At 37.9% G+C, this 26,082-nt stretch overlaps 1 protein-coding gene across 4 annotated transcripts in view; it reads right to left on the minus strand.

The window, feature by feature from the left end:
• Positions 1–25,893, minus strand: part of mtmr4 (myotubularin related protein 4) — a 47,769-nt gene extending 21,876 nt beyond the window's left edge. The window contains exons 1-3 of one of the 4 annotated variants that reach the window (XM_028030977.1): positions 25,787–25,893; positions 20,425–20,529; positions 23–112 (exon numbers count right to left, since the gene is read on the minus strand). In XM_028030977.1, the coding sequence (XP_027886778.1) occupies positions 23–112; positions 20,425–20,439 (105 nt within the window). In that variant the 5' untranslated portion in view covers positions 20,440–20,529; positions 25,787–25,893. Of the gene's footprint in view, positions 1–22; positions 113–13,098; positions 13,912–20,424; positions 20,530–21,586; positions 21,732–25,786 lie in introns of those variants that run through there. The other 3 variants (XM_028030976.1, XM_028030975.1, XM_028030978.1) reach the window with 3 other exon arrangements.
• Positions 25,894–26,082: the final 189 nt, after the last annotated feature.

Raw genomic sequence — 26,082 nt, forward strand, 5'->3', positions numbered from 1 at the left:
TTATGGAAAGTAATAAGCTCACCTGAAGGCTTTCATCCTCCTTCACCAGGTCCTTCTGGGGGAACAAGTCCTTGGCCTTGATGTACTCCAGACTGGGAGGCCCCTCTTCACCCTGGTAAATGCACAACAATGGATGAAATACTAGTATTCGCAGTGAATAAATGATAGTGAAAACAAAAACACCACCACAATGACTGCAGGTTCAAATATTAAGACTAACCACTGAAAGAGGCACTTCCCAGAGTCATTAGCCTGTGGTGGAAAACGCTCCAAGCTAATGCACAGCAGATTAAAATCTGACTTAAAATATAAAATAAACTTTCATTAAGTTCATTTGTATTGCACATTTCAGCAAAAAGGCAAAGTACTTTACATCAAGAAAACATCATAAGGTCATCAAAGTCACCAAAGATCATCAAAGATGTTGATCAATGTTTAATTTATTATGGTTCAAAGCAAATCTAAACAGGTGGGTTTTCCAGATTTTTTAATCAGCTGAATGCTGCTTCTCCATGTTTGGTTCTGGTTCTGGGGATGCACAGTAGAGCAGAACCAGAAGACCCGAGTGGTCTGAAAGAATGATACAACAACAAATTTTTAATGTGTTTTGGTGCCAAGCTGTTCAGTGATGAATAACCACATCGTTATGGTAACTAATCTTCTTCATTGTTATAACCTGAGCTAACGAGAGCATGTAGCTATTAAATAGGAGGGGACCCAGGATAGAGCCTTGTGGTACCCCACATGTGACTGATGAGAAATTACCTACTGACACAAATGTAATCTTTTTAGGCAAGGTTTCTTCCTTTTATTGTTTAGAGCTCAGTTTAAATATATGGGTTTTTTTCTGAATTATAAATAAAAATGCTGAGTGTTGATGTTTTTAAAAAAAATATTTTTACTGCAATTAGTTGTAGAGTGTATATGACTGTAAAAAGAAATAGTCACTTTATGAACATAATCATCTAAAAAAGCAAGACCAAAACACTCCTGGCAGCTGATGAATCCAAAAAGCGATCCAGGCTTATGAGGTTCATGCCCAACGTAATGGATGGGTTACTAAAATTAGCCTGCAATTCTTCAAGTGGAGGCAGACGGGAGAAAAGGGGAAGAACAAAAGAAACCAGTCAGCGCCGTCCTTTGCAGCCAAGGGTACTAGTGCCCTACTCAGGCTGAATGAACACTTATCAGGTCATACTTTAAATCCTTGGAGAGAAAAAAGTGATTGCACTGAAGCACCTGCATTGGGCCTTTATTTTCGTTTAATTCACTGACAAGAGTTACATAAGACTTACAGGAAGTTCATCTCTACACTATAATTGGATTCATTTGAGCATAAAGTGAACATGTTTACCCACTTCAACTGCTGTGCCAAAGCAGGCGGGACCACATCTTTGCAATTCCTTCATGCCACCAGAACGAGAGTCCTTGCTTTGTGCTTTTATTTTCAAAGATACGACATCCCATGACAACACAATGACACCAAATAAAAGAGGAAAGACCTTGATGATGTCAAACCTTGCGAAACAACAGCCTTGTTGATAATGACAATCACCGAAAGCTCCAAGCATCTAATTAAACCACACAATAAGCCAAACGTATGCACAATGTAAGTTATAACCGGATAGCTAGAGGATTTTTTTAAACCTGCATGACGTAACACTTCACATTTACGGTATGCAAACGAGGTATTCATACCCTTGATTCTTTTTACATTTTGTCATGTTGCAGCAAACTTGTTAAATAGAGATTTTATGTGACACAAACACAAAGTAGAGCAGTATTTCCCCAGCCCTGGTCCTCAGGGCTCACTGCCTTGCATGATTTAGATGGTTTCATGCTTTAACACGACTTGATTCAGAGGATTGCAGTTCAACAAAAGCCTGTTCTGCGGCAATCAATTGAAATCTGGTGTGCTGAAGCAGGGGACGTCTGTCCATCATGTTTTTGAGTTAAAAAATGTTTAAAGTTAACAGGAAATTTTAAAATATCACTTGATAATCATGTGTTACTGAAAGATTGGAAGATTAATACCTGAACACCAACTATAAAGTCTTAAAATTGCAAACATTTCAAAAAGATTTAAATATATAGACATAGGGTGCACAAGTAAAGCCTGGTGGCCCGCCAGGCTTATAATACACTAGGGGACACCCTGAGTGTGAAATGGAATGAGAATTAATCAGGATTTTATTTATTTATTTTTTGTTTTAAATGAAACATAAGTGTGTGGGACATTAGTATTTAACGCCCGTGTAAATGTACTCGGAGTCCATCTCTGCCAGCTTTGCATAATGTAAAGATTCATCTATCCCCATTCTTTTTGGAAAACAGCTTAAACTCAGATTAGTTAGTGTGTGTCCGTAAAAAACTATTTTCAAGTCCTAGCTCAGATTCCCAGTGAAAGTTAGGTCTAAACTTTGAGTGGGCCACCCTAACACATATCTATGCTTTGATTTAAACCGTCCTACTCTACCCCCTGCTGTATGTTTAGACTTGTTATCCTACTGGAAGGTGAACCAGCATGCCAGACTCAAGTGTTTCACAACCTTTTAAAAGGTTTTCTCAGCACCCATCATCTTATAAAAACCAGGAAGATAGATCACATAACACCAGTTTTAAAGTCACTACACTGGCTCCCTGTAGCTCAAAGAACAGACTTTAAAATACTGTTGTTAGTTTATAAATTACTGAACGGCTTAGCACCACAATACATTAAAGATCTGCTGTTGTTGTATCAACCTTCCAGATCTCTCAGGTCTTCCAGTTCTGGTCTGCTCTGCATCCTCAGAACCAGAACCAAACGAGGAGAAGCAGCTTTCAGCATCTATGCACCACAAATTTGGAACAAACTTCCAGAAAACTGTAAAACAGCTGAAACACTGACTTTCTTTAAATCTCGACTAAAAACCCACCTGTTTAGGATTGTATTTGAAATGTAATCAATTAGAAATTTATTGATGGAACTTTACTTAATGTCATGGTTTGATTGTTGATTCTATGTTGCATTGTGTTTTTGTGTTTGTTATGATGTAAAGCACTTTGAAATGCCTTGCTGCTGAAATGTGCTATACAAATAAAATTTGATTGATTGATTCCAATCAACTCTGGCCAGTTTGGCTTCTTCGTGGGGAGTGTTCATTGGGGGTGATGTCCAGTGTTCTTGGAGAAGCAGCTTTCAGATGATTTTGATGACAAGATGTAATGTTTATTACATTGTGTATCATAATTAGTTACTTTTACGGCACAACGCTTTGCTGCTGAAATGTGCTGACTTGACTTTTCTACTGCATGTAGTCTTTTTCCTGTAGGTGAAATTGCTGGGCTGGTTAAAAACACCAAGAAAATAAAAGGAGGGAAAAAACAACATATATTAAACGTTTTTCTCTTATTTTGATAATTATTTGAAAGCAGCTGTTTAACATCACACAAATGGGTAAATCCTGGCTTTTAGTGAAAACACTTTATAGAAAGACATTGTCCTCTGACAGGTAAGCCCTAGAGAGACTTGTCTGGAAACTTAATCTAGACTTAGGGAGTTAACAGAAAGCAGGAGTGTCAACTCTTGATGGAGCATCCTCTGCTCCTTTTATGTTGTAACCGATGACCTACTATGGGTGTGGGAGAGATTAAAGCCATAAGTCACTACATGCAGTAAAAACGTAACTAAACAAAGCAATCTTTCTGCCACATCTACACAATATATTTTACTAAACGGCCATGCCGATGGCAGCTTATGGAGGTGGGTGCCAAGGCTGTGCCACACAGACGTTTACACTTCCTGAAAAATACTGCAAAGTTAAGTGCTTTCTGACATTACCGATGGCTCCATTGACTCTAAGCACCGCCCTTATGTTCTCTATAAAACTAGGCTTCCACTTTTAGGGAAGATGCATTCAAGGTGAAGGCGATGTTGGGAGTTTTGTTCTGGTTAAATGCTGCAGTGTTTTAATCCCGGAGAGCAGAAACATCAGAGAAGCTAAGAGTTCGGATCCTATGTTATTAGAATACATAGCTTATTCCCCATTCACAACTGTGTCTCTTGTCACTGTTTATAGAGGATTTTTATCAACATTTTTACCAAGCATGCTCTGATAAATTGGCCCTGATTTCCTCACTTCTGGGAGATCAATGATCGGCTGATACTTAGATGTAAAACCAATCTTATCTACCTCTGCAAAGATCTGATAATCAGCTACCGTCTCATTTTTGTCTGCTGTGAGAGAGGACTGACTGACCGACCCACCCACCAGGTCGCAGTAACCCGCCAGGTTACTACGATTAATAACAACCATGTGACTATTTCAATTCCTATTCATGACAACTCAGAATCAGAAGTTCAGCTTACTATTGTTCTGAATGTTTCCAATTTGTTTGGCTTCTCACAACTGCAGTTATACGGTAGGTTTATGAACTCAGAAATGACTTGTGAATGAAACTGTTTTTAGAAGATACAGTTTAAAGGATAAAGTAAAATCCTATTGTACAGCTACTGCTCTCACCTGTGTGCAGCAAGATGTCCCCTCTGCTCCTAAAATAAATAGTTAATGACCATTCACAACAAGGAGCCTAGAAAAATATTCTGAATGCTGTTCGTAAATCTTATTTAATTAAAAATATGAAAAGAATTTAAGAAAAATTTAATATGGCATCAGTAGGTCAAAGTTTCACAAAACCCAGACTGGAAATAAGCAACTAAATTCTAGCAAACTTTTCTTTTCAAAGAAAATTATTTGAGAATACAGCTAAAAAAGAAAAAAAAAAAAAAAACATTTTAACTACAGTTCAAGATTTGTGTGAAAACCTCTTATTTAACCTTTTCTAAACTCCGATCATGACCTTTGACTTAAGTAAGCCTACTGCAGACTGCTCAGACCCCTGCGCCTCACCAGTATTTCCAATTTCCCCTGAAAGTAGGTGGCTGGTGACAGTGGCTATCAGTCAGGCGCATCCTCAGAGATTTAGGCCATTACAGGCAGATCTCAGTGCTCACCTGTTCCTGCAATCTAGACGCATGTTTGCTTCACCAGAAAGGTTTGCTTTAATCTCACCCCAAGGGAATCAATGCTCATCAGTTCAGAAGAACATCCATGTGGTTCTTCCAGCAATCAGAGCGACACATCATCAGCTCTCCAGTGTTAATAAGCCACAAGCTCCCTTGGCTCTAGTATGCTTTCTGCTGAGCCACACTACAGTACCTGCTGCTGAATTATGAGATGGAGCGACCCTGACTGTGCATTTTGGTGACCTTTGCACCTTTAAGGATTTTTTAAAAAACAAAGCTGTCTGTGCTGTCATGATTGTTATTTTTTAAAATTATTTTAATAGTCTGCAGGTTCAATAAGATTATCAATAAAAGTCAATAAACTTGAATAAATGCAGTTACTGCGTGCAGTTTGGTGGCACAAATCACACTTTTTTGTGTGACTGGTGTCCCAAATAAGTATCTTACATATGGGAATGTTTTTCAAGAGTAGTTTTTGTGTTTGTGCGGCTATTACTGCTGTGTCATGCAGTCAATGCCATCCAGTTTCATTAAAAATGAAGTAATAAATAGTCCTCATCTCTTATCGTCACAATAGTACCACAAAATATTGTGATAAAACTACGTCCACATCGTCCACTCCTATTTGGCAGTAAAGACTGCAGAAAAAAAAGGATTGGCAAACTAAAAGGATACATGATTGTAGCGGTGTTTATTACACTGAAACTAAACTACAAGAATCTGGAGATTTTGAACATCCTCATACCTTTTTAAAGAGAGTTCAGCTTACTATTGTTCTGAATGTTTCCAATTTGTTTGGCTTCTCACAACTGCAGTTATACGGTAGGTTTATGAACTCAGAAATGACTTGTGAATGAAACTGTTTTTAGAAGATACAGTTTAAAGGATAAAGTAAAATCCTATTGTACAGCTACTGCTCTCACCTGTGTGCAGCAAGATGTCCCCTCTGCTCCTAAAATAAATAGTTAATGACCATTCACAACAAGGAGCCTAGAAAAATATTCTGAATGCTGTTCGTAAATCTTATTTAATTAAAAATATGAAAAGAATTTAAGAAAAATTTAATATGGCATCAGTAGGTCAAAGTTTCACAAAACCCAGACTGGAAATAAGCAACTAAATTCTAGCAAACTTTTCTTTTCAAAGAAAATTATTTGAGAATACAGCTAAAAAAGAAAAAAAAAAAAAAAAACATTTTAACTACAGTTCAAGATTTGTGTGAAAACCTCTTATTTAACCTTTTCTAAACTCCGATCATGACCTTTGACTTAAGTAAGCCTACTGCAGACTGCTCAGACCCCTGCGCCTCACCAGTATTTCCAATTTCCCCTGAAAGTAGGTGGCTGGTGACAGTGGCTATCAGTCAGGCGCATCCTCAGAGATTTAGGCCATTACAGGCAGATCTCAGTGCTCACCTGTTCCTGCAATCTAGACGCATGTTTGCTTCACCAGAAAGGTTTGCTTTAATCTCACCCCAAGGGAATCAATGCTCATCAGTTCAGAAGAACATCCATGTGGTTCTTCCAGCAATCAGAGCGACACATCATCAGCTCTCCAGTGTTAATAAGCCACAAGCTCCCTTGGCTCTAGTATGCTTTCTGCTGAGCCACACTACAGTACCTGCTGCTGAATTATGAGATGGAGCGACCCTGACTGTGCATTTTGGTGACCTTTGCACCTTTAAGGATTTTTTAAAAAACAAAGCTGTCTGTGCTGTCATGATTGTTATTTTTTAAAATTATTTTAATAGTCTGCAGGTTCAATAAGATTATCAATAAAAGTCAATAAACTTGAATAAATGCAGTTACTGCGTGCAGTTTGGTGGCACAAATCACACTTTTTTGTGTGACTGGTGTCCCAAATAAGTATCTTACATATGGGAATGTTTTTCAAGAGTAGTTTTTGTGTTTGTGCGGCTATTACTGCTGTGTCATGCAGTCAATGCCATCCAGTTACATTAAAAATGAAGTAATAAATAGTCCTCATCTCTTATCGTCACAATAGTACCACAAAATATTGTGATAAAACTACGTCCACATCGTCCACTCCTATTTGGCAGTAAAGACTGCAGAAAAAAAAGGATTGGCAAACTAAAAGGATACATGATTGTAGCGGTGTTTATTACACTGAAACTAAACTACAAGAATCTGGAGATTTTGAACATCCTCATACCTTTTTAAAGAGAGCACAGCTGTTCAAACTCTGTACTCCTAAACAAACACATGCAGCACACAGCTCTGTTTTAGTTTATTCCTCCCTAGAGGGCTGCAGATAAAGTGGCTTACAGTAGATTAAGGGGAAACAGGGATGCTCCGACTTCACACAAAAAGATGGAGCACAGCTTGTCCTGCGGCCGGCGGTGTTTTTGCCTCGTCACTGCTGTGAGCCAAAACGCCCTCCCTAACCTCTGTCTAAGCAGCGCTTGGAAAGCTGCAGACGACAGCCGTGTCGCGCACAAGCCTCAATGCGTTACAGTTATAACCGCCACTTTGCATGTCATGATAACACGCAGCACAGTAGCAGTCAGCGTGGCGGCAGACAAGATGCCGCGACGAGGCGAATTAATGGCGTCTGACAGGCGGCTGTGTTTTTATTGACTTACGATCCGAACTGATCTGATGACGGCGTATGAGAAACTGGGGAGGGAAAACTTCTGCTCACGTTTAACTAAATAAAAACAAAACTATCGGGGAGTTCGGGACGTCGCAGAGGTAGGATAGTTGGAGGAGACGGGAAGAACTGGCACACATTTCACTAATAGGTGTCTGGTTACCATGGCTACAACCAGCACTTTTTTAGAGACCGAGTCCCTCAGTTTAGCTTTTGCAAAAGAAAAAAAATAAATAAAAAATACTCTGCCTTTGCCGGATTATTTACTTAATCTGGCTTTGTCCCAGAGTTGTGCAGATTAGAAGAGCACAAAGCAAAGGTGACCTTTGAATTTTTTTGTGGCAGCATGTCCTCAAATATCTGATGTTAACTGTGAACTGATGGATCATTTTAAATGAGAGATACAGGAGTTGGCAATGAAGTTGTAAATATTTTAAAAAGCTTTAAATAGATTTCCAGGTACCTGGAGCAGTGATGTGAGGAGGGCTGTGTGATGTCAATACAAGAAGAACAGCAACAATGTTGGTGAATATTCCAAAAGCAATTTTGATTGTAATCAATTTGTTTTAGAGATAAAATAGTCGTCAACTAATTTAGTAAACAAATAATCATTTAAATGGAGTATACAGACTATGAAATATAGCGTTTGCTGAACACACTCAGAGCAATAATTAAGCCAAAACTATATAAAAAAAACACATACATTTTCAATTCAAGATTAAAAAGAAACTCCGTCTAAAAATATGTTTTACACAGAAGTCCTCAGTTTCATAGTTTTAGTTTCATCTGGTTGAAATTATTTATATTAGGCACCTTTTGCTGTCCATATATTCACTGGATAATATAAAAAAGGTGAAAATGGAGAAAAGAGCTTTTCCCATGCACTTCTTTAGCTACAGATGTATCCTTTGCTACAAATAATCAATAGCCGTACACTAAAAAGTATAATTATTACATTTTAGGCAATAAAATGTCATTACTTATTTTTATTTCCATCTTTTAATATATATCTAATACTGTATGAAAAGACATAAATGGTTAAATGAAAAATCTGCAGAATAATTTTCTTATATGAACAGATAGGGAAACTAATAATTTTAATTATTTGCAACTAAAATAATTGTTAATTGCAAAAAAATAAAAAAGCTCGTAGAGCGGTGATAATTTGTTGCCTTTTAACAATAGTAGAAATAACTTATTTTTGGGTTTTAAATAAAAGCTATTAAATTATATTACATTTTACACATTTTTATTTAACTTTATATTATGACAGCATGAAGCTGTGATCTTTTTCCTCGCGGTTATCATACCGTTTCAGTCTCGCACTCAGTTCAACATATCCTATATCTCAAGATGTGACGGGTGCAAACAGAGATGGAAAGTCATAATTGCTCCTTTATAAAAAAACTGCGGATTCAGATGCATCGGATCTGACAACATAAAGTTCAAGATGAAACAATGGCAGAACCTGATGAAGCTCTCCCATCATACTCCTCTGTTTTCTCCCCCCATCCTCTGTGGCCAGATGAATATTTCATAGATCATCATGTTCTAAACAATCAATCCCATTTTGTGGGATAACTTGGCCTTCCTCCAAATATTACTGAGAAAATTATACAGGAATAGGCTGGTCTGAAGGATAGCAAAGTTAATATTTACATACTTTTGATAAATATACACTAATGGCAGTCAGAAAGCTATATTGCTAAAATACATTTATTGCATTCACTAAACTGCAAAGCAGTCGCTCAAATCTGATTATTATGCAATTCAAACATTTCCATGGCAACAGCTGCATCAAAATACAGATTGCTCCTTCAAACATTTAGGGGAAAAGATGGGTTGCTCTTTGGAGCTCAGTGGTTCTCTGATAGGATGACAAATGTGCACCAAGTCCAGGAGTGACCATTCATGCCTGCATTGCAATTCAATCGGCAAGTCTTGGCTTGGTAGTTGAGAGTTGAACTGTATTATATCGAGTGTAACTTCTGGTGCAGAGGGGATTATTTAGCTTCAAGATGAGCCGTGTAACAGGTTCACAGTGGAAGAACCTGCCTGACCAGGCTACAACGAAACAGAGCATCTTTAGGATTAAACAGAGCAGGCTTTCTGGCCCAACATCAGTGTCTGACCTCACTGATGTGCTTCTGGGGGAATGGTCAAAACAAAACTAGGACTGCAACTAAATCTTTTCATCTATTGACTAATCTATACTACTCAAAAAAATAAAGGGAACACTTAAACAACACAATGTAACTCCAAGTACATCAAACTTCTGTGAAATCAAACTGTCCACTTAGGAAGCAACACTGATTGACAATCAATTTCACCTGCTGTTGTGCAAATGGAACTTTGTACAGAACAAAGTATTCAATGAGAATATTTCTTTCATTCAGATCTAGGATGTGTTATTTGGGTGTTCCCTTTATTTTTTTGAGCAGTGTATTATTCTGACAATCAATTAATTTTGTTATTCAAATCTTTTGAAATTCCATATTACAAATACATTAAAAGAGGCAAACAATTCAATTCCTTTTTAAAGTAAGAAAATAAGTATTTTATTGCCTAAAATGCAATAACAGTAATCCTTAAATGAATGCTTGATTATTTTTGGCAAAGGATGCATCTGCAACTACAAAAATCCAACACGTAAAAAGCTCAGCCCCTGATGCTCAACTTATCAATGCAGTGTAGGGCTGATTGATTATTTTTTGGATTAACTGATTAAGCTGTTCTTTCAGCAAATGGCATTTTTTGAGTCTGTATACACCAGCTAATGATTAATTGATTCAACCATTATTTCAATAATCGATTCCTTGCAATTAATCTGGTTAATCATTTCAGCCGTACACAAAACTAAACCTTTCCATAAGAGTTGACGTTAATTTTGCATGGGGTGGCAAGACATATAAACTTGTAGATTTGTGTGTTTGTGAAGGCAAATGAGCAAATACTTACATTATTATAATTTTGGTAGAATATGAGAAACTGTGAGCGCTCCTGAGCCGTCCCTCCTGCCTGCCTGTAAACTCTTTTTGCAAGGTGAAGAAGAGTTTTGATTGTGTACAAGTGGGATCACAGGTATGAAAATAGTGCAAGAAACAACACCTAAAGCCCATCTCCAAAAAGCTTTTGGTTTTGCTTGATTCGTTTAGCTAGCATGAATAATTTGATTATAGACATGGAAAAATCTAAATCAATTCAATTAGGAGTTGTAGCTCCATTTAGTGAGATCAACATATTGCACATGGAGCAGGCACAGAAGCTTGTTTTTTTCCCCTTCACTGATGGATGACGACAAGAATGGGGATGATTAAAACTCTGCAGCCCTTCTTCCGATGGAGAAGACTGACAAGCCTGGGATCCATTTAGGTAACAGAGGACGTAGATACTAAATTATACAGACAGTGACGCAAAAGAAGAAGTGCTGACTCAGCTGCGCCACAGACATGTTTAAGACTGATCATAAATTGTGTAATGACTGGCTGCATTTCTTTAAAAGTAAAAAACAGAAGGGAAACGGCACACTGCATCTTCATCTATCTGACTTTATAAAATGTTTTCTCAGAAATAAAAGTTGGAATACAAATCATCTCCAAACAACACCATCTAATCAAAACGCAAAGCAATGCAATTTAAAGTTTCTCTCTGTGTACAAAGTGAGTGAAAGATTCCCTGATCTTCAAAAGGACAAACAAAATTTACTTTTCATTCTTATTTTTTAGGGATATTTGAACAGTTTTGTGCAAAAACCTTGAACGTTTTGAGGCTCTCTAGCCATCTCTATGAGAAACTCTTCAGGGTTCAGTTGCAAATTTAAATTTACCTCATTAGAGGAAAAAAAAAAACTGCTCAGCCATTGAAAGTTGATTCTTCTATCATGGCTTCAAGAATCAAAACAATGATAATCTAACCTCACGTTTACGATAGAGGTCCTCTTGTAATTTTCTAACTAATTTTGCTTTCGAAACATACTTTCAGATCCCACTGTAGTCAAAAAGCTCAATTTCAATTTAGTTTAAGTGATTTTTTTTAGAACCGTAGACCCTTCAAAAATATTCACACCTATTAAACATTTTCATATTTTGTCATGTTAAAAGACAAAAAAAAAAAGTAGAGCATTTTGTTAAGAGGGAGGAAGACAACATTCTTTTTTTTTTTTTAAAAAGTGAAGTGTGGCAATGTAAATTTAACCACCAACATATAGTCGTCCCCCATGTGTTGGTGGGGATACTTTTCTTCACTGAGGAAAGGAAATCTCATGAGCGTTGGTGGGACGTTGAGTGCAGACAAATACAGGAAAATCCTTGAACTAGGCCAGTCAGACGCTGCAGGAAACTTGAACCTGGAGCGAAGGTTTAACTTCAAGTAGTGGAAAGACGGCGCTACGATGAAAGGTCTAGAAACAAACACCTGCAGCTGTAATTGTGGTTAAAGCTGACTCTACATTGTACCAGTGTGGCTGAATATAAATCCAAGCCACACTTTTCAGATGTTATTACGTTTCTGAACACTAATTTTCTCTCCATTTTTACACATAAAGTATTTTGTAAAAATCAAATAAACTGTTGTATGCCCTGGTTATGATTTGACTAAAATTTAAGGATTAATTTTTTGATTTTAATGACTGTTGACATGCCTTTGAAAAACGTGACTTGTCACTATGTTCCAGATACCACATGTTGGCATATTAGCATACCTTCAGGATGCCTCAGAACTCACTGAGCAACAGAACATCAAGATAAGTTAAACTTTACATTTACTTTGCTTTATTTCTATAAATTTCTACAAAATTTCAGAAGCTTTAGAGATTAAAATTCTAACATATTTTCCTTGTGAAACTTCTGAGTCACAAGATGTTCATTCTGCTTTATCCTATTATTATATTATACTTTGAAAAGCATAATATGGGATAAGGTAAGAAGGAAAACACAGAAGCCCTAGATGGCGAGTTAAACAACAGACTAGCTGAAAGTTACAATGGTCAATGAAGTGTAAACGAAGAAGCATCAACTTATTCAGTTCCACAGACGTGCGGTCACATTCTCCTACCTGGAAACTGAGATTTGACCTTTCTCTAGCTCCATCTTGACATTCAACAACAGAAACACACCTGCTCCACATCAGTCTTCCTTATTTCCTCCAGAGAGACCAACTCTAGCCCTCCACTGCAGCTAGCGTGGCACAGCTTGTTCTCACTCTGGGCACAAACATTTTGAACCCGACCTTCTCCGGACCAAACCTCGGCAACTTAAAAGTAGTCATTCATCATCTCCTTGTTAACAACACACGTACATTAACTGAAGTTGGTGTTAGTTAATAACTGTAGCACTCATGTTGATAAATCCCTTCCCCCTTTGGTGAGAAGGCAGGCATGCACACACACAGGTGGTGAGGTGAGACGGGGGGAGCAGCAGGAATACACACCCACTGTAATCTGAACTAGGGCAACAACGAACACAATAACATGAGAGTGAACTTACAAAGCAGTTGAGCATGGAGCAGGACACCCTTGCTGCGAGGCTCATGTCGAGGAAAAGCAAGACTGTGCCTGAAAGACGAGCAGCGCGACTGCAGCACTAGGAGCTGGCGTGACCATCCTTCTCCTAGCCGCCCCGGCCCGCCTCGAACTAGTGTACCCCCAGCCACCTTTAGCGGGTTTCTCTCTACTCAAGATGTGCTGGAGGATGACAAGCTGGTGTCATTTAGGATCCCAAACCCCAGTCCTCTCCCCCCACCACTCCAGAGAGGGGAGAGGGAGCGTGCCGGCGTCTGAAGACGGTCCCTGTTGCACGGCTGAGAAAAGGAGGATAGTCCATGAAAGGTACAAAGAGGAGCCGCAGTCCGATGGAGCCGGTGAGGTAAAAAACTGAGGGAAGAGCTGAAAAGCACCGCAGATGGAGTAACGGAGGGGGGAAAAAATGGGAGAAAGGAAGACTGAGGGAACTGCCTGATGCTAAGCTCCACCCCTCCGCATGTGCATCAACCTCTCTCTCCATTTGACACGCTCGCATCTCTCCTCCTGTATCCCTTTCATCTCGTGCTCCTCCCCCCGCTAGCTTCTTACAGGAATACGGTTCTTGCTAAGCAAGCAGCGTAAGCAGGAGGGCCGACAGGGAAAGCTGCCGCGCACGTGCTATCTGACAACTGCAGTGTGCTGTGCCCTCCTCGAAGCTGCACGCGGGGTACGCTCGCAGCGGTTTGACGAATGCGCAGGACACGCACGCACATGACATAAAAACCACCACCAGCTGATCCCGAGGCAGAAGAGAAGGGGAAAACCCCCTCAGCTAGAGGTTTATCGTCACAAAACTGCTGCACTGGATGCGGCGCAGCTGCACTTGTGTAGCTGAGGAGAGAGGAAGGGTGGGTGGGGGTCTGAAGGAGAGGGGATCTATTTGGGGAGCTTTGGTGACACAGCGTTATTGAAAATCCTTCCTCTCCACCATCTCTGCACTGTGGACTGCATCAGTGGATGCAGAGCTTCACTGGGGAAGTCAGGGAGTATAAAACACCCCACCGTCGCCAGCGTCACCCTTCCCCCTGCCGAGTCGTGACAGCTACTCACCTACAGCTGCCTGACCCCACATTATGTAACGTGTAATGAAGTAAACAGAGAATGCAGCATTGCTGGATATTGATTTTATGGATGAAAGAATTTGATCCTACACGATAAGGTTGTGCTTTAAAGTAATGAAATTACATCATTACTGATTTTTTTTTTATATATATATCCAAAAATAGAAAAAAAGGACATCTGGAATATCAAAGGTCAGTCAGGTACAGGCACTTATGCAACAGTAGTATTTATTAAGTTTATGTACAGAATAAAAATTATTAAAATTTTAATCAAGCATATTAGTCTGTAATTGTAATTTTTACATGACTTGTATTAGAAATAAATATTTAAACATTTTGCTTTAAATCCAACAGATGTTGGCTCGGTCCTCTGATATTCAGTGTGTGAGCTGTCCAGCAGAAAACAATGACGCTGAAATGTTTTTATGGGTGCTAATAGGAGGAATATCAACTTAATGAAGAGTTAGGAACTGTCATGGTTAAATTTCTATGGTAAAAGAAATTAATTTTCTTTCCACATGTAGCGAATTTAGCTACAGAGCCAGTCAAGCTTCTTAACCCAGTAGCAGTGAAGATCACTTTGGCTGTGGTCTTTAAGAAAAATGTAAGCCATTTTTACATTAAATATGTTCCCATTACCCATTGTTATCAAGAATGTAACACTAAAAACACAAAAAGATCAAATAAAATCTGAAAATATCTCGGTTTTAAAGTAACAATTCAACATGTTTGTTTTTCTTTTTTCACTTAATTCAGCAATGAAACTACTTGAGTTTCCATAAAGAAGCCAGCATAGAATGACCAGAGATCTTATTTGATTTTGTCAATTAATAAAATAATTTAGCAGAAACCACCTAGTTGTGGTAATATTACCAAACAGCAGACTCTAGTGATAGCTGGGAGTGGTAGGGTTAGGGTTCCACTTCCTAAAGTATCGTGGCAGAACGTAAAGTTGGATCTTATAAACTTTGAGAATGAAATTACATGGCACTCGTTCAGTACAAGTGTGAACTGAAGCAAAAGGGTTGCAGCCAAAATTTCCAATAAAACGCATTGTTAAAGCCATGATTCTTATTTTTGCTTTTAGAATAAAATAGAATTATTAGAAACACAAAAAAAGGGTTAGCAAGAATTTTACTAAATAAAATGCTGTAAAATGTAAAAATGCTGTGGGTACATTTTTAGACATAAAAACTATATCTTAATGTAATTATTCATCAGAATAATTACATTTAGACTACTTAAAAGAAAAAAACAGGTGGTAAGAATTGAACTGACTTTGCTAATTTAATTCATTTCAGAGTTTCTTTCACTGGTAAAGAACAAAACGTCTCAGAAATGTTGCTTAAAATTAACCCCCCGAAACCCAATATAACTGGTTACATTTTATCTGGTTAAATTTTGTCAGTCTGTTTTATCAGTGAATATAAATATAACATGAAATTTAAATAAACTGAAGTGAAACTAAAACTGGGAATTTTAGGGGTTTTTTTTAAATGTGTTTTAAAAACAGGTTGAGTGTTTATTATTGTTTAAAAAGAGGAACCGTGTTTCTTCAGCTTCTCTCCTTGGAACAGAAAACAAAAGTTATTTCTTGCAGACTAAAGAAACACAAAAATCGATGTTCAAAAGTGAAGAAAAGCTGTATATACTCTGGCATCTTTTATTATGATGACAGAGTAAAGTGGATGCTTTCATGTAGTTTTAACATGAAAAAACTAAACAGAGAATTATAGATTTCTATTTATATAGAATGTAAACCATTCAGCCAAAGTTTCTAAACATTTGTCCTTTTAATAAAGGCCAAATACCTTATCTTTTTTTTATCAGAGTAAAAATCTTGATTTGCAATCTGAAACTCCTTTGGTCATAATGGTAGTTAAAAATTAACAAAGAACCTTTGAAATGAGTAAATCACAACCTGCATATGACGTTAGCCAATATGTATTTCTGCCTATTTACATTCAAAAGCTCCACTTTAGCCAGTCACAAAAGTGAGCAGCAGATTTAGGCTCCTGTCTCCGGGTTTATTTTAGGAAAACAGGGCAGCGAGTCACCAATGCATGGTGTCAGCCTACATGTTCATACACAGATATAGAAGTGGATAAGATGAGAGATGTTAGGCTGCATGTCCAACTGGGCAAACCAGTAAAAGTTGAGAGCAAACTGTAAAAATAACCATCGTTTCCCAGCAATTTCAACAATTTGAGAGAAACCAGTATAAATATAAAGTATCTCTATGTAAAAAGTGTTCAAAATTAGGACAGTTATGCAAATAATACATCTCACACAGTAACAAAAAAGAGAGAAATCCCATGTATAGTACACAAAAGTTAGTGTCAAAGTTACATATTTGACTGAAAGCACAGGAAATAGTAGGGAACTAGACTACACAAACAAGGTCAAACTGTGACAGAAGCAAAGGTCCCTTCTGTCAAATCATTAACGTCGACCTTAAATGAACTCGTAGGCCTCAACTACAAGCCTACTGGTTGCTTCTCAAACCACCCACACCTATGCACAGGATTTAATTGGGTTTGAAGCAAGCTTCACTTATAATATGAAACAGGGACAAAACACACCTTTGTCCATGTGTGTGTGCGTGTGTGTGTGGTGTGGGTACGTTAACTTCTCTCACCAACTCCAAATAATCACACAAGGTAGCTTTTCAACGCACAACGGGTACAGAAGCAGGAGTAAAATCAACGCTATTGTCCTTGTTTCCATGCTCCCATTATTCCACAAACAAACGAGCGGCATGAGCGGACAACAGCACAAATTCAATACCTTCCATCTTGTTTTAGTTGAGAAAGAGTGGGGGGGGGGGATGCTTGAGGCTGGGAAGCCATTATAATCACCCTCTCACAAGAGAGGATTAGCAGGATCATATTACCTACAGTAGCAACTGCTGGAAAGAAGTCAGACAATCCCACCTGAAGTCCTAAACCGTGAAGAAGAACTTAAAACTGACGGAAATACCCCTACCTGAAACCATTTAGAGGCTTACTGAAAAAATATGACTTCCTAATGGAGTTAAAGGAAATACAAGTCAAACCACTTGTTGCACAAATACTGCCAACATGTGTATATCCGAATCATAATCAAAACAATAATATGGCCTTAGGTGACCGCCTGCGACTGAATTACTTAAGCAAGGTTTCTGCAGGTTTCACCAACTCAAATTTAAGACTTTTAAATGCTTTTTAAAGACCTGTGGCTGGAATTTAATACCTATATTGCTACAGAAATGTATGAAATTCATCCATGATTTAGCAAGTCATGATAAAACAAAAATGTTTTAAATCACCCGTGACAGATGAAAAAAAAAGCTAGCTAAATAGCAAGGGTATGCTAGCAGTAAGTTAGAGGTAGCCTCAACCGTCTCGAGTCACAGAACCCAATGTAAATGTTTCAGGTCTTAATTTTAGATACAGTCATTTAAGACTAATATATTTTAAGGATGCACAGACACCCTGTTTAAGCTGTGTCTGGTTCACCTAGTCTAGCATTGCAGTTCAAGTATGGTTTCTCTTGCAGAACACAACTGTGACCACACCCAACCACTCTACAACATACCCAGGAAGGCAAGATTGGAGACCTGATGGTGGAAGTAATACATGGAATTAAACTTTACTGCCGGACTCGCTGGTTAGCATTCTTGTTTCACCTGTCTTAGTGGGCACAACACCAGTCGGGCCGCCGTCTGAGCCAAAGGTCTCATTAAAAAGCTGGGAGCTGGGCAACCAGCCACAATGACAGGGCAGATCAGGACGATGAGACACATGTCCTCCTGTTATACTTCCTGTTTCTGTTCCCTTTAGAGTCATCTTGACCATAACTTCTCTTATCTTTCTAGGTCTAGGTTGCGTTTTAAAAACAAAACTCAATACAAATGTTTTTTTCATATGAGCAACTCACTGTGCAAAACAATAATCAATAGTGTTTTGCTATGTGTAAACACCACTGGATATTTTTGTACCTTCACTAGAAAAGCACTGAAATGTGCTAAACTAAATCAACAAGTCATATAAAAAAAAAGACATGCCAACATTAGTCTGGTACTTCAGAAGTAGTAAGACTTTAGCTTACTGAAGACAGTAGCTGAATCCTCAGTGTCCAGTATTTAAAGAAACAAATGACACAGCTGGTGTATGTGTGTTTGTCGGAACATTACAGTGGATTTCTTAAAAATTATTTAGTTCTTCAAATCTCAGCCATCTGTGGTATTACAGTTCAATGAATGGCAACAAATACAAACTGAAACAACTTAGTTAATCTGTGCTACTTTTTCTTCCTCTAAAAACTGAACTAAACGCTACAAAATAGTCTATCCTGAGTTTGCTTTTTGAATCAAGTACTGCAACACCACAATACTAATGTAATAGCGCAGAGGGAATGCAGTGTTTGCATAAATATGGCATATATTTTAAGAAAGTATGGAATGAGGAATCAACAAACGCACATTTGACTTGAATCAGTATCAGAGACAAAAACATCCAGAGTGGAATATCCATGTTGTCAACTTTTTATGGCTTCTGCAAATTGTAGGAAGTTAAATTTTAAGACCTTTTCAAGACTTATGATTTAAATGCAAGAGCTACATGGACTAATAAAGTAAAGCACTGACCTAATAGCTTACATTTAGCTTACTTAATGGGTTAAGCATGTTTTCCAGCTTTGGCAGGAGCCTCAAGTGTCCTTGTATATCAGCTACCCCACTTTAGGGTCTTCTTACTCTTTACAATAAGCTTCATAATGGCTGCGGCTGAGGTGCTCAATTTGAATGCCTGCTTTCATGCCAAGCCTCTTAAATATACACTTTCTCATGATGTCAGAGTAGATTGTGAATAACGTAAGACTAGTTTTATTCTAATGCCTTAAACATACAATGTAATAAAACAAGATAGATTTAATAAGAGGATCATATGCTGGTTTGCAGGGAAGGGTGAATGTCAGGGGATCAGGTCCCTTTGCCTAATGTAGTTTCTAGTTTTGTCACAGCATAACATCTACAGTACATTCCTACGTTAGAACTAAAACAAAATTATGCCTTCATTACATTTTAAAAGAAATGTTTATAAAAATGCAATTAAAGAGCAAATGTAAATGTTTAAATGTAGGTAAATGTACATTAAAACCTAGAATTTAAAATTTTTTGATGGATTTTGGCACTTTATAAGGCCTAAAATTAAAAATTACTACATCTAAGAGTTTCAATAAAGTGTATTCTTGAAAGGTAAATTTAGTTGTGAGTTCATAGAAAAGTGCTTTAGTGAGAATGTTCAAAACATACTGACTTTTTCCAGAACACGTCCACCAGAGAATTAAAGTAAATAAAGTATTAAATGGACAAATCCCCAGTCAGTTGTAGACTATTTATTCATCTTTACTGGGAGCATTTCATGCCATCCCAGAACAAAACACCCAATATTTAATACCTGGATCTCTGGAGTTTTGTCATCTATAGTTTCAAATGTCACATTTATATACATATAAAGCAGGGTTTGTGTTTCATGTAAATATAACATCAGCTTGATGTTATACAGTGAATATCTGTGTCACGGAGTTCCATCAGAGCTGAGACATTAGTGAGCTGCTCTGCTGCTTTCACTGATTAAGACGACAGTGAGCATCTGAAGACACAGCACTGCTGACTGCGCCGGTACCTTGTGGAGCCAGAAGGAGTCACTATATTCCTGCTTGGTTTACCAAAAACAAACTAAAATGTTTCTTTGAATCCAAAGAGTTGGTTCAGACATGAGTAAACGATTAGTGCCTCCCACTTGTTTTAGTTAATAACAAACACAATTCTGATTTATTTCACATATTTTTATAATTGACTGATGCCAACTTTCTGCTTGATATTTTTCCATTTCTGTATCTTTAAAAAAACACACCCTGTGATAACAGCAAAAAGGCCAGTTTGGCCTACAGTAAGACTTGAGCTGGACGCGATCAACATGCAGCAACCAGGAGGTTCTGAACAGCGTTGGAAAGATCGAGGTATGAAGGGTGGATTCTGTAAAACTTGTGTGCGACTCTTCGCGCCTTGTTTAGACCTGCAACCACACTTTGCCGTTTCCTGTAACAGAGTGAGGTTCCAACTTGCCGAATTGTTTACGGGCTTCAGAGAAACAAGCGGATTAAAACGCGTCAGGAATCAGTAGGAGGTGACTTTTTTTTTTTTTTTTTTTACATACACCCGGCCCTCCTCGGTGCGATTGGCTCACCATGTTGCCAGCCATCGGCGTTGCAGACAGAGACAGTGGGTGCTCCCCTTCAGACTCCTCCCCTCTCCTCCTGTCTGCTGGGCTCTGCCGTGCCAGCAATGAATCCTGCCAAGATAAAAAAAAATAAATAAATAAGACACATTACATTCAGACTTCTTCTGTGCGTGGGTGTTTGCTCAAAGAATTCCAACACCCCTTTCGTTCAAAGTAGAGCATAAACTATAGACTTATAAATCTATATACCCAAGAAAACACCCACAATTCAACAATTTTCCCAAATAAGGTTGGAGATAAACACTGATGGTTTGACCGGCTTCTTTGGACGACAAGTGCTCTTAGTGAATGAGTTAAAGTCAACGCAGGGACGCAGCACACATGTAGCGCTGCAGGCGGACACGCAGGAACGTGCCAGACGTGTACTCTGACACCAGGGTAGTGACACGGGAGCACATCGGCTGACCTGACCGGAAATTCTCTGATTTATGAGAAATGCCGAGTCAACGTTCCCTGCCAGGTTATCAGCTGTCAGACAGATAACTTTTCTCCACACCTAAAACACAGCGAGGAGCTCGGTGGGTGTGTTGCCCTAATAAAAACAGATTCTTAAAAATCACCTCAGCAGTGATTATGTATTGGAAACACAGAAGACCTGAAGCTAAATGGCATTTTTATATTCCTACCTTATCGGAAAATGTTATACAACAGTGGACACCTAAATAATACAATACAAATGTTTAAAGTATATATTTATTTTTAACCTGGGAGTTCACTGAATGAATGTGAAGCCCTCTGCTGCTGAATACATTCAGTGCATTCTTTTGCCTTTGCAAGTTCAGTCAGGAGGAAGAGGAGCATGCTCAGTGCAGGTTTAGAGAGAAAGAAAAAAGGAAAACACTGGCTTTCAGACAAAACATGGACAAAGTGTTTACTTCCTTGTTTAGGACTAAACTAAACAATCTGATTATTGTTTCACATTGTTCTATCAAAGTTTTTACTTGCCATCCTCTTGCTCTGCTCTTTTTTTTCTGTTTTTTTTTTTTTTTTTTACAGTGACACACCCCCTTTTGCACAACACTCCGCAGAACAGAACAAATTTTATTTTATTTTTTTAAATAAAAAGAAGAAACATACTCACAAAACCAAACTTTAGCTGCAATCATACCTCAAAGTGTTGGATCAAACTTTCTGTGAAAAGTTCAGTCTACTTTTTAAAGCTGAATTAGAGCTGGGAAGAGTTGCAGTAGCCTCTGAGTCCCAAACAGAAACTGCTTGTAATCGAGTGTGTGACACACCTCCCTCCACTACTGCTTGCTCTTCCGTCCCCCGCCACCCCTGTCCTACTCTGCCTTGCTCCCTGAAGTGAAAGAAAGTCATACTCCAGGCCACACACGCCTTACAACATACAGCGCACTCGTGACTCGTTTAATCGTGGGGCATTACTGTCAATTCCGAACGTACAACACTGATTATTCCATACAGGCGATGTGTTATATACGTGCAGCTGTAAGAGATCACACTAAAAACGAAAACAACCTATTAACTGGATTAACTCTACAACTTTGTATTTTGGAACTGGCAGCAGAACTACAAACCAAAAACGGATTGCATCAACTAAACTGATCGTTTATGCAGGACAAACTGTAAAAAACATTATTTATACAACATCTACCTAAACATTTCCTGTAATCAGAAAGAAGCTTCTAAACTACATTAGCAGGAGCCAAAAGAATCCCACTTTGTTGTATGTTTGGGTGACTGAAATGATTAATCGTGATGAATTACTGAAATAATTGTCAACTTGTTTACCAATCGATTAATCGTTAACTGTAGTATGCAGACAGGATACTTAATAATAGGATATTTTTTAGCTGCAGATCAATCCTTTGCTACAGACGATCAAGAATGCTGTGTTGTTGCATTCTAGACAATAATTTTTAAGATTATTGTTTATTCTTAAAAAGAAATGGACTTGTTTATTTGCATGTTTTAGTGCAAATAAACCCCTTATATCCAATATTGTATAAAAAGACAAGTGGTTAAATGAAACGCCTGAAGACTGTGCAGGTTTCTACTGCAGCCCAAAATAACATTTTAACCACACAAAAAGACAAAAATTGCACAACTTTTTTACGCCTTAGTGCATTGAAATCACAACACTTGAGCAGATTACAAATCATTCGTCGACATTATAAACAGTGAACCTCTGAACAGATTCTGGCACATTTCAAGATGCAAGGAGTTCAAGCCTTATGCTTCTGAGTCACAATTTGACCCTAAAGCTGCAATAAATGACAAATTGGAAGCAAAATAGTGATGATGACATTCTGCCACAAAACGAGTATGAATGCTTTCATAACCCTCTAAGATTCTGTGCATGATTATCACAAAATTTGTAAATGCAGCATAACCCGATTTAACAGTACAGTTAGCGTCGATCCATCCATGACTCTGTTCTAAAGTTCTGCCTTTTATAAAGGAACCAGAGACATTTATGTGTCTGAAAGCCTATTTTGGGAGAGAAAACATTACTCCCAAAATAAACAGAAAAAAAAATATCATGCTATTTCACAGGCAAGAAATTAAATCAGAAATGACTGATTGATTTCAGCAAAAAAAAAGTCTAGCTTTTAGCTTAGCCTCAGCCTGAACAACCAAGCATGTAATTCAATTCAATTAATTGAATATGAAGACAGTGACAGCGCTCATCCCGCTCACTGCAGCATTTTATTAAACTAAAAACCTACACAAACTGTTTTCAAACAGCAACTGCCCTCATCTTGCTACGCATCTTGCGCAATACTCAGAAGATCCCAAATAAAATCATTCAGACCCTTGGGGCTGCAGTTTATGTGTGGTCATACTCGCCGGTGGCTGGCAACGAGTTATCTGGAAATCGAAATTGCAACAGCAACAACAGCTAAATAGGCGTGTCCCTAGGGCTGAAATCAGGTGACAAAAGTTTAAAAAAAACAATTCCAGGTAAATGCTCCTGCACTGCTGTGGGTGTCCTGTGGCTGCTCATGCAAGTCAAATCATGCTTAAACACACTCAGTATTATGACTGAAATAAAACTAGAGCTAAATACACTGAATCTGAGTCATTGCAGTATCAATCTGTGTTATATCACAACCGGACTATTTGGATGCAATATTTGGTAGCACATTATATTTTAAGTAACATCCATGAAAACCCTGCTGCCAATAATATTGTTAGCCAGCTGGATGGACTTCACTGACCTGGATGAGCTAAAGTGGTCAAATAAAACCTCAGGACAATGCAAGTTTAGAAAAGCAACATCTAATAAAATGTTTTTGGTACATCACAGTAAATTAGAATATGTGCTTCGATGAGCCATGTTAGATAAAAGTGTTATATATTTTATATATTTTACAGAAAATGTCCTAAAAAGTCTGCTAAACATCTAAAGTTTACCAATCTTGTTAGTAAACTTACATTTTCTCTTCAAATATACAACCCTACACTAAACATAGACAGTTTTCGGGTAATGCATTTCCGAACAAAAAGCGTTTTACCAAGCGTCGTGTGATGCTTCTTCCACAGAAATATCAAACCGCTGAGATGCTTCTTGTAAGAAAATCAAGTTTTGCTTCACATCATGTGACTCTCAACAGAACATCATGTGTTACATCAAGATATCAAATAAAGACATCGAGTCAGCCTGATTAAGGTTTTATCTGGTAAGCAAAAAAGTTACTATTTTAGTGTTCAAATAGTTATTTGAGAAGCAGTTTAGTTCTTCAAATCTCAGCCATCCGTGGGATTACAGTTCAATGAATGGCAACAAAAACAGACTGAAACAACTTACTGAATCTGTGCTACTTTTTCCTTCCTTTAAAAACTGAACTAAACGTTACAAAATAGTCTATCCTATTTTTAGATCACTGCTGTCCATAATTTTGTTCATTTGACTTCAGTTTCTCACTGCAGTCCAACGGGAGAGGCAATAATGTCAAAAGAAGAGACGTAGGAGTAATTTCCAACTGAAACTTTCTGTGTTGTTGCAGTAGTTAAAGTGATGAACTGCTTTGCAAATTGTCTCAAAATAAAAATAAAATTTGCTAGCTCAGTATTCTTGGATTTGCCCGTCATTATATGAAAAAAATTAACTGGATTTTTCTCTTGAAGACGTTTCAGCTCTGATCTCAAAAGAGTTTGATATAAACTGAAGGATTCGTTGACGTGTCGGTTTATTTCTCACTATGGCCTTCTTTGTCAGTTTTTGAAGGGGGCTTTTATTGTGGCATTAAAGTATTTGTAAAATAAATTCTACAGATAATATATGGAGTGATAAATAATTTTTTTTATTTGAAGAAAAAGAAAATAATGTCGTCTTCCCAACCCAACTGGTTATGCATCTATAATAATATAATACAGTGGAAAAATAATGAAATTAAGTATTTTAAGCTGACCAAATAAATGACAATAAATAAATAAAAATTGTTCAAACCCATCCATAGCTATGGTTTAGTATACATTTTTAAAACAACTTTATGACAGAAACATGCTGTATTTAAAAATACAATTCTAGTCCAAATGTACCACTTTTTAAATCAACTGAAGTTTATTCTGTTTGTCAGAGAAAACAAATCCGGAGATCACACCTAAAAAGAAAGAAAAAAAAGATGTATAATTATGAAATACAATATTTCTACTAACTCACGACAATAGCTCTGTTTAAAAAAAAAAAGAAAAAAAAAAAGATTTAGCTCTTTAGCAGTTCGTGCACTATTCTGCTAGTCAGTCTATTAAAAATTTATTTTAATCGCATTTTTCTTCGTTTATTTCAAACAAGAAGGGAAAAAAACGAAATAAAATATGAGTGATGATAATTATTAGAATCTATTGATAAATAATTTTCTGTAGATCCAGTTTCTATTCCTCCTGGATGAACAATAATTTTGAGGTAAAGGTTCTTTTTCCATGGTGCTTTTCAATTAACTGTGGTAAGAAATTTCCAGAAACAAACATGCTGTTTGAGGAACTGAAGAAAACACAACAGGTGTAAACAAGGTGGGTGAAGTTTAAACCCCCATTGTGTGAAAGTGAAAGTCGAAGCCAGTTTGTTCACAGACTGATGCTGTACTCCAGCGTGACAACTCATCAAACCGAAAGCGTGTCTCTCACTGAGAACTATGTGTCCAAAAGCTCTAGCTGTAGGCTAGCTTCCGGATAGCAACCTTATAAGAAGCAGCTGGGTAAAACTCGCTCATATGTCCATTGAAAACAACCCACTAGTTTAAGGTTCACAAGTACCACCTTAGTCTGAAAGCCCAGGCGCATGTCACATAAAATATACCGCTAAGAAGTCACTTAATTTAAAGAAATAAACCGAGTTACTCACTCAGAAAGAATCAGCTGACACAACGGTGACTCAGTAGACTACACAACTTCCGCATTCTTGTGCGATGACAAGGACGCCAGCCAATAGCGAGCGAACAAACGAACTAGTTTAGCCCAATGGCGCTTCAACGTTTATTTCGGCCAATTACAATTGGCAAAGGTGCAACCAGTGAACGGCACACGCCCACAACCGAGCCAATCACATGTTACTAAACGCTCAAAGCGCACCAATAGAAAATCACAGCGCGGCACAAATTGGGTACGCACACACAAATAGCGCGGTACGTGCGACCGCTC

Source organism: Xiphophorus couchianus, chromosome 11 (assembly GCF_001444195.1).
Source record: "Xiphophorus couchianus chromosome 11, X_couchianus-1.0, whole genome shotgun sequence".
In the NCBI taxonomy this organism is placed as follows: Eukaryota; Metazoa; Chordata; class Actinopteri; order Cyprinodontiformes; family Poeciliidae; genus Xiphophorus; species Xiphophorus couchianus.